The 8,920-nt window shown below is 51.8% G+C and overlaps 1 protein-coding gene across 2 annotated transcripts; it reads right to left on the bottom strand.

The window, feature by feature from the left end:
- Nucleotides 1-298: 298 nt before the first annotated feature.
- Nucleotides 299-5,569, bottom strand: PELO (pelota mRNA surveillance and ribosome rescue factor). 2 transcript variants are annotated; one of them, XM_081089402.1, is made up of 3 exons: nucleotides 4,979-5,569; nucleotides 1,666-3,018; nucleotides 299-915 (listed from the first exon to the last, which is right to left on the bottom strand). In XM_081089402.1, exons 2-3 carry the CDS (start codon nucleotides 2,389-2,391, stop codon nucleotides 487-489), a joined length of 1,155 nt encoding a protein of 384 aa, XP_080945528.1. In that variant the 5' UTR covers nucleotides 2,392-3,018; nucleotides 4,979-5,569; the 3' UTR covers nucleotides 299-486. The 2 variants fall into 2 exon arrangements, with proteins under 2 accessions (XP_080945528.1, XP_080945527.1); XM_081089401.1 differs by lacking the exon at nucleotides 4,979-5,569 and having other exon boundaries at nucleotides 1,666-4,143.
- Nucleotides 5,570-8,920: the final 3,351 nt, after the last annotated feature.

Below are 8,920 nucleotides of genomic sequence, written 5' to 3' on the forward strand. Positions count from 1 at the left end.
GCTATCACTGAAAATAGCAAGTGACTTTTTTAAAAAAAAGGCCTGTAGGTCAAATGGGGAGAAACGGATCACTAAACACATAGAGCAAGACCACCAGGCAGAAACCAAACAAACAACGCAAATGAGGAAAATGAAATGTGAAGAGCTTTTCCTAAGGAAAACTGTTTCAAAGCGTGAACTACGGGACTTGATCTCTCCGAAGAATACACAGGGATTCTTATTAAATACACACAGTGTTTCTGAGTACAGCCCACAACTCATGATTCCGAGGTAAAATGACCCTCATTAATAAAAGTGGTAGTGCATGGAGATCAATCCCTTTTAATTTATTGTTCAGTTTTAAATACATGTCCCGCCAGCCACAAAACCCCTGGTGTGACCCGTGCGAGCATCACACCTGCTGCTCCGGCAGCTTCTGTCACGAGGATGCTGAGAAGAGGCGGCCGTGGGCAGGGGCACCCGGCTGTCCCAGGGCCAGTCCCCTCGTCAATCTTCTTCCGAGCTGGAATCCTCCTGGTCGGAGAGCTCGGGGACGGGGAAGCGGAGGATGGCGGCGACCCCCGTCAGCTGGCTGAGCTGCTCCCCGGACACGTGCAGGCTGGAGAAGATCCGCACGGTGCCCGCGTTCTCCTTCACGCTGTCCACCAGCCGCACGTACCGGCTCCGGGTGGCCACCTCCTGGTGCCGGAAGAGCTCGTCGCTGATGAGCAGCGTGTCGATGGCCGTGGCCTCGTTGGCCTTCTCCACGTGCTTGAGTCCGTAGCAGGCGCGGTCGGGCTCGTGCTGCAGCATCTTGTAGAAGTCGTCCAGGGCCTTCACCTCCCCGGCAGCTTTCGTGTCCGACAGGCGGCTGGCCACCGTGGGGTCACACAGCACCTCCTTCAGGGAGTACTTGTGTCCAGAGGAGGCGTGGACCTGGGGTGGCAGGGACAGGTCAGACACAGGACCTCTTAGCACTCCGTTACCCAGCCCGCAACGACCAAAAGCAGTGCAGGCTGCATATGCTCAGGACTCGGGCCGCGGTTTACTGCACACACTGGCCAGCTGCTTCCCAGCTCTTTTCACATCGCACTTACAATCCCTGTCAAATGAAGACTTTCTTCCCTGCGCTAGCCAATGTGGCTCAGTGGATAGCGTGCCGGCGTGTGGACTGAAAGGTCCCAGGTTTGATGCCGCTCAAGAGCACATGCCTGGGTTGTGAGCTCAATCCCCAGTAGGGGGCGTGCAGGAGGCAGCCGATCAATGATTCTCTCATGATTGATGTTTCCATCTCTCTCCCCCTCTCCCTTCCTCTTTGAAGTCAATAAAAATATATTTAAAAAAAAAAAAAAAGACTTTCTTCCCTGACACTGTTCCCAGGTCTAAAGCTTCAGGAATCATTTCTTTGTTGTTATTATTTATTTTAATCCTCACCAGAAGGTATTTTTTCCATTTTTTTTTGAGAGTGGGAGGGAGAGGGAGAGACAGAAACACCGATGTGAGAGAGACATCGATTGGTTGCCTCTCCAGGTACCTGCCCTTGACGGGAATAGAACCTGGGACCCTTCAGTCTATAGGCCGACGCTCTACCCACTGAGCCACACCGGCCGGAGCAGGGATAGTTTCTCCTCCCCCGCCCTCCCCCCGAGGCTGTGCATGCTCAGCCCCCCGGGACCGAGGGCTCACCTGCAGGAACTTGGACCGGTTCTCCAGCAGCACCTTGTTGTCCGTCTTCACCGCCTGCTGGAACATGTAGTCGCAGAACTGCTCCCGCACGAAGCCCGGGCTGGCCACCAGGACGCACTTGACCACGTCGAAGTGGATGTGGCGCTGCACGGCCTGCACCACCTGCTCGTAGAAGCGCTCCAGCGCGCGGTCGTGCTGGCTGCAGTTGCCGCGGCGCTTGCGGGGGATGCTCACCTCCACCTTGGCGCGGGTCAGGGTCATGCTGGGCGTGACCAGGCAGACGTGCGCCAGGCCCTCCTGCATGACCACGGCCGCCACGTCGGCGCTCCAGGCGGGGTCGCAGGCCTGCTCGATGCGCGCCAGCACCACGCTGTCCCACTGCTTCTTGGCCAGCGTGAACTGGCGGTTGGGCTCCAGCTCGATGGTGTGGTAGGCGCCCATCTTCACGTACTCGTTCTCCTGGAGGTTGGTGCCCCGCACCCGCAGCTGGCAGGCCTGCGAGTCGAAGTCAATGGCCTCCACGCACAGGGTGAGCGTGGTGCGCACGCGGCTGCTGCCCACGCTGCCCGTGGACGACTCGGTCTGCACCTTGCGGATGGTGGAGGCGCGCAGGCTGTCGCCCACCTGCACCAGGTTGTACGTGTGCCACATGTCCTCGGGCTCCTCGGGCACCAGGGTCACCTGGCCCGCGTTGTCCTTCTCGATGTCCTTCCTCACGAGCTTCATGGCGCGGGCGGGGGCGCGGCGCCGATGGAGGGGCCGCGGGGTCCCCGGGGGTAGAGGGGACCGGCCGTCCCGCCGGGAAGGGGGCGGGGCCCGCCTACAGGTTCCCACCGGCGCCGGTGGCGGAAGGAAGGACCGGCTCCGGCCGGCCGGGGAGCAGGGACACTCATTCCAGTCCCGCCATTCTCAGTCTCGGACGCCGCGACCCACACGCACGAGGAACCCTTTACGGAACCCCGTCCCGTCCGCGTTCCGGCCGCCGGCGCCGACCCAGTGGCTGATGCAATGGGGGCGCATGCGCAGCCGCGTCCCCGGCCGCCGCCCCGCCCCGCGCACGTTTGACGTCCGGCAGGGGGCGGGGCCCCAGCTTGCGGGCGCGCAGGCGCAGTGCGCGGGGAGCGGCTCCGGACGCGCTGAGCCTCGGAGGAAGGCGGACGGCGACCTTCCCGGCGAGCCTCGGATTTTAATGCTCAAATTGCACTTTCCACGCCTTCCCTTCCCTTCCCTTCCATTCCCTTCCTGGGGGCAAGGGAGCTGGGGCAGGAGAGGGAACGTGTGCACTTTCTAAAGCTGCGTGCAGCCGCCACTCTCCACCTTCTCCCTTCGCGTAAATCCAGTTTCAAAACTCACCTAAAACGAAAAGGAATTCTCAAAAGTGGTGACCTGGCCTCGAAGCTGCAAAGTAGGCTTTGCTCTCGCCTGGCCATGCCTTGGACGCTGCACTGCACGCCGCCGGGGCCCGAGGTCAGAGCAGGTCCCAGGGTCCCAGCACCCAGCACTCAGGGTCCCGGGACCCGGAGCCCAGGGCCCCAGCACCCAGGGTCCCAGCACCCAGCACCCAGCACTCAGGGTCCCACCACCCAGGGTCCCAGAGACCCGGGTGGGCGGCCTCAGCCCGGCTGCTCTGCGCGGTGAGGGCTCTAGGGTGGGGGTTGGGTCCCTGGGACTCAGGCGGGACGTCTCTGTCACCGGTGAGCCCAGGTGTGGGAAGCGGGGAAACGGACCCACCGGGACCTAGTGACTAGGACCCGGGTCTGACAGCCGCAGGACTGGTGATAAAGTAAACCCTAAGGCACTTAACCTTCGCGGGGCTGGGGCGGCTTGAGTTGGGATTGCCTCTTAAAACCCGGCGAACGGAACACCCAGCCGGCTTCTCCTATGAGTTGGGAAAGGGAGGAGGCGGAGCAGTCCTGCGCACACCTCTCACCATCTCCTTTCCTGGCTACTGCAGTGGCATTGAGGGGAAGCTTGCCACCTGAGCCTGGGAGACAGGGATGAAAAGGAGGGATTGCCTTGGGCACAAATCTTAATACACGAGTCTCAGTGACCTTCCTCAGAGCTTTTCTTTCTTTTTTTTTTTTTTAAATATATTCTATTGATTTTCCACAGAGAGGAAGGGAGAGGGACAGAGAGTTAGAAACATCGATGAGAGAGAAACATCGACCAGCTGCCCCCTACACACCCCCACGGGGGATGTGCCCGCAATCAAGGTACATGCCCCTGACTGGAATCGAACCTGGGACCCCCCAGTCCGCAGGCCGACGCTCCATCCACTGAGCCAAACCGGTTTGGCTAGAGCTTTTCTTTCTTACTCAGTGACCCTGCAAGAGTCCCTTGCACACAGTAGGCACTCGTATCTGGATGCCAGAATGGCAAGCTGAGGGGATCAGATTCACCAGAGGCAGCTCTATGAACATTATCACAGGTAATGCGATCAGGCCCTGGCATTTCCTCAGCTATAGTTCATTTAATTTCACAATTTAGTCTAAAAAGTAATTCCTCTTACTTTAAAACTGCTGTGATCCTGCAGCAGTCTATGGTACTTTCATTCTTTACTGAAGTCAGCAACATCGTGAGGACACGAGGAAAAGACCATGATTTAGCTCTGTGGCTTTAAATTCTAATTTTATAGTAATTTATTGGTTCTTTGAAAATAGAAGCCTTTACATCAGTAACTTTATATCTATTTTTTTTCTATACTATTTTATTTCTGTTAATCTCTCCAGAAGAAAAAAAGTTAGTGGTGTTATTACCGCCAACAGTTTTCAATTTGTTGCTGCTGACATACTTCTAGTGTCTCCAAAAAGAAAAAAAGAAAAAAAAGTCTTAAGCTTGAAGTCAAGCTTCCTGGGTTGACATTCTTACCCTGTCAGTTGTTTCCCTGTAACTCTAGGGCAGTGCTCAGTCTCTTTGAAACTCAGTTTCTTTTCCTTAAAAGTTGAGGGAACTGAATCCAATACCTAACAACTGTTTTAATTGTAAACAGTAGCTGCAACAGTATTTGAAAAATTAAAACAATAGCCATGATCTCACCCTGACAGATTTACTTTCAGTTCTGCATAGGACCTTTTTAGTTGGATTCTTGCTATGGCTCACGTTAGCTGTAAAACACTGGTACTGAGTTTAATACTCGCACACCAAGCGTCAGCAGACCTGAGTGCTGGTCTTTTCGAGTTAGATTCTAGCAACTTGAGATAAATTCTCCCAACCTCTACCAACCGGAAGTTTTTCATTCGGAATTGTAAATAAGGTTATTGGTCCTGCCTTCCTCACTTGACATCTTTATGGGGTCCTGATGAGAGTATGCTACCTGGTGAACGGCCGTGCTCTGTAAACACGGAAGGTGCTAGGCCGAGTGCCTGGCTTGAAGCTGGATACCTGGATCAGACACAGCAAGGGGCGAACGCAGCCTTGGGAAAACACATGGCTCAGCAAAGCTGGCGGATGGACAGTCTGCTGCGCGCGGTCATTCATCCTAGCACCTCTTCTCCAGGGAAGCCTTAGGCCAGTCCTGCTGCATAAAGCAGTCCGTGCCTCTCATCGGTGCAGCGGGCGACATTCCTCCTTCCTATTACAACAGGTTCCAAATGGTTGGCATGGCAGCAGCAGGCATGATGGGCTCCCGAAAGGTGGAACTCCTGTCTGAACACCTTGGGCTGAGCACACGAGGGGCCGTACACGTGTTCTGGGCTCTCCCTCGTCTTGCACTGCACCGCTTATGCTGCTACAACTACACGATCTGTTCCCTCCTCAGGGCACCTTGGGGGCTCTTCCCGCCAGAGCTGCTTTGCTCCTCTGTGGCTTCTCTCAGGCTGGGAGCCTTTTAAGGGCAGAGACCGCCTTCTCTTTGTCTTTGTGTTCCTGGAACCCAGGGCAACAGCGGCCTCACCACAGTTATCACATGAAAGGACGAGTGGGTGTGAGCTCTCCTCTGGCTCAGAGCTGTTAACCTGTCTGTCACAGACATCTTACAAGTAGGAAGTCACATGCTGCTTTACAATGTTACTAACATTTTGAAGAAGATTACTCTCAAGGTAAGTTTCTATCAACCTATTTCAATTTTTGAGCTATCCATGGTCAGAGAAGTAAAATGATTATTTTAAACATCTTATTGAAGGAAAGACCTTAAAATCTCTTAAAATAATGTATAACAACAGTTGCTTTTATTATACACGATTTGGAAAATGATCTTTACAGAATAAGCAGCCAGAGCTCCGGGTATGAAAATCCAGCAGTAAATGCAATTGTTTAACCTCAGACTGTAAAAAGATGCCCGTGTGGCCCCCACAAGCCAGGCTAAGGGACGATGGAAGCATTATTCGGCAAATCCAGTCAAAGGAGAAAAGGAAAAGGGAAAGTTTCTTTTGCCTAAGGAACATGTACTCACTACCTAAATTTCCTGTGATTAAAAATACGTACTTGCAGTTGTTCCTAAACAATACAAAGCCTCCTACCAAATAAATAAAATCATACAAACAAAGCATGTAGCTCCATTCCCTGAATATCTGAATTACAGTGATTTTTCAGTTCATATTTCTCACTTGTTCAGTGAATGGAGATCTACTCTTTAGGTAAAACAATATTAATGTTTTAACACTAAAGTGAATTTTTTAAAATAAATTATTTTATTGATTTCAGAGAGGAAGGAGAGAGAGATAGAAACATCAATGATGAGAGAAAATCATGGATTGGCTGCCTCCTGCACGCCCCCTACTGGGAATGGAGCCAGCCACCCGGGCATGTGCCCTTGACCAGAATCGAACTGTGATTTCCTGGTTCATAGGCTGATGCTCAACCACTGAGCCATGCCAGCTGGGCTAAAGTGAATTCTTAACACCAACCAGCATACACTTTTACCTCCTTCTAAGACCTAGCTGACTTCCAGTCGTCCTTGTAAATGACAGAAGACGTTAGATGAGAATTAGATCCCTTCACACGGCCCTCTGACCCACCGCGAGGACAGAAAGTTAGGGTTTGGTTATTTTATCACCACCTTTCCCCTGAGGCTTCCTTTTAAAGGGGTTGAGAGGAAGCTTTGTTTTAGGATCTGGTGAGGCTGCTGGTGCCAGAAGAGCAATTAGCCCTGAGTCAGATACGAGCCTGGCGCGGGAGGAGAGAGGGACAGTGTTCACATCTTCGTATCCAGAAGCAGTGCCGTTTGTATCCAGACAGGGTGTGTTCCAGCTTTAACGATGCCCTTTCTGCAAATACAAAGAGATGTGGCAGAAAACAGCCACGGAGTCTACTGTATGTTATTGACGGTGATGATCAGAGGCACTTCGCCCCTGGAACTAGGGGACAGCTCTGGAACTGGGAGACAGCTGATAGTCGTGCAGTTATAATTGGATTGGCAGCACTTTCCTTGCTTAGTGGTGGTTAAGTTATGGTGCATTATTCAATTGATGACAGTTTCCATTCAATTAGGTATAAATATGGTGGGGATATAACTAAAGGAGACAGTGTGATCCCTTAAGTATTTTATGAGTTTGTCTATATGCTTTCATGAAGCACTCAATAAGTTATTCTTAGATGCGAAGGATAATTAACAAAGATCCTACCCTCACAGAATTCCAGCAAGCTGGGAAGACAACCAGATGTTTAATTATAATATCATGTGATATGTTACAGAAGCAAAGGTCCTTGGGTCTCCGGGGGAGGGGGTGCAATTTAGTCCAGTGGGTTTCTTGGAAATGACATTCCCATGGGGACCTGAGGGTCACTGCAGTGTGAGTACCTCTATGCAAAGGCCCAGTGTCTTCGGAGGAGCTGGCACAGCCCAGGAGCTGAAAGAAGCTCAGTATCTCGCGGACAGGAATATATTCGGCTCATTTCTTTTTATTGATTTCAGAGAAGAGGGAAGTGGGAGAGAGAGATAGAAACATCAATGATGAGAGAGAATCACTGATCTGCTGCCTCTTGCATGGCCCCCCTCTAATGGGGATGGAGTCCGCAACCCGGGCATGTGCCCTGACCAGGAATCAAACCTCCTGTGACCTCCTGGTTCACAGGGCGATGCTCAAACACTGAGCCGCTGAGCGGGCGATTCGGCTCATTTCCATGTCTCGATACTGCCCTTGCTTTGAGAGCGAATACAGTTCTCCAGTCACAGACGCCCTGAATGGGCAGTGTATTCTGACAGTGGCATTGTGGCAACAATGCCAAGTCGCTTTCTTCTCAAGTTTTTAACATGAATTCAAATACCTTATTTTGTGTTTCATACAACAGAAGAACAGTGTAGGTAAAAAAAAAAAGGCATTTTGATCCTTAATTTTCTGAATATACAGGGTGGGGCAAAAGCAGGTTTACAGTTGTCCTATGGAAACTAGCAACACAAATCCTGTGAGTTTACCGCTGTCTTTACAGATATTATAGTGACCGGGACGTCTCTCCATCTTGTGATTCCCGGCCACCCACTGTAAGCCATTAGAGGCTGCATGCTCGTTACGGCGGGTGGCTGACTTCCTCCCATGACAGCCATCGCCCACTGGACCTCATGGTGAAGAGGAGATCTCGCCTGGGAAGAAAGTCACAAGAGAAGATGCTTCCTTCTAGGCCAGTGGTCGGCAAACTGCGGCTCGCGAGCCACATGCGGCTCTTTGGCCCCTTGAGTGTGGCTCTTCCTAAGCCTTAGGAGTGCCCTAATTAAGTTAATAACAATGTACCTACCTATATAGTTTAAGTTTCAAAAATGTGGCTCTCAAAAGAAATTTCAATCGTTGTACTGTTGATATTTGGCTCTGTTGACTAATGAGTTTGCCGACCACTGTTCTAGGCCAACGAAACTGTTTGTAGGAAGGAGAGACCTGTACCTTCACGAGGGCCACCCTATAGTTGTATTCTTAATAACCAGGGAGAGCACTGTCATTAGGTTACACTTCCTGTCGGGCAAGACAAAGACATCATCTGATTGCACTCTAAACCTGAAAGTCGTCAAAAGAACAGACTCACTGACATCATCACTCAGATCCTTATCAGAGCCCTTCAGGCGACTCCTGGATAAACTTTGGAGGTTGAGCAAGAAGGAAGTGGACTGACACTAAGACGGCGCGCGGGTGGCAGGTTTCAGAGCAGAAGAGGTGAGGCAGAAGCCGGAGCTGAGCGCAGGGGCTGGCATTTACTACTTGTGGGACTTGGATAAATGACTTTAACCTCTTTTGGTTCCTTCATCTCTGAAATATGGGTAACAGTTCCAAATTTCCCCTTTTAGTAAGACGGAGATGAAATAATACATGTAGAGTTCTGGGTGCAGGGG

This window comes from Myotis nattereri, assembly GCF_964212035.1.
Source record: "Myotis nattereri genome assembly, chromosome: 4".
NCBI classification, from domain to species: Eukaryota; Metazoa; Chordata; class Mammalia; order Chiroptera; family Vespertilionidae; genus Myotis; species Myotis nattereri.

Excerpts from the sequence above, each read along its gene's own strand:
- PELO (XM_081089402.1), bottom strand. The coding sequence starts at position 2,391 with ATGAAGCTCGTGAGGAAGGACATCGAGAAGGACAACGCGGGCCAGGTG. Across the intron at positions 916-1,665 it reads ACCGGTCCAAGTTCCTGCAG|GTCCACGCCTCCTCTGGACA; the intron begins GTGAGCCCTCGG and ends CTGCCACCCCAG.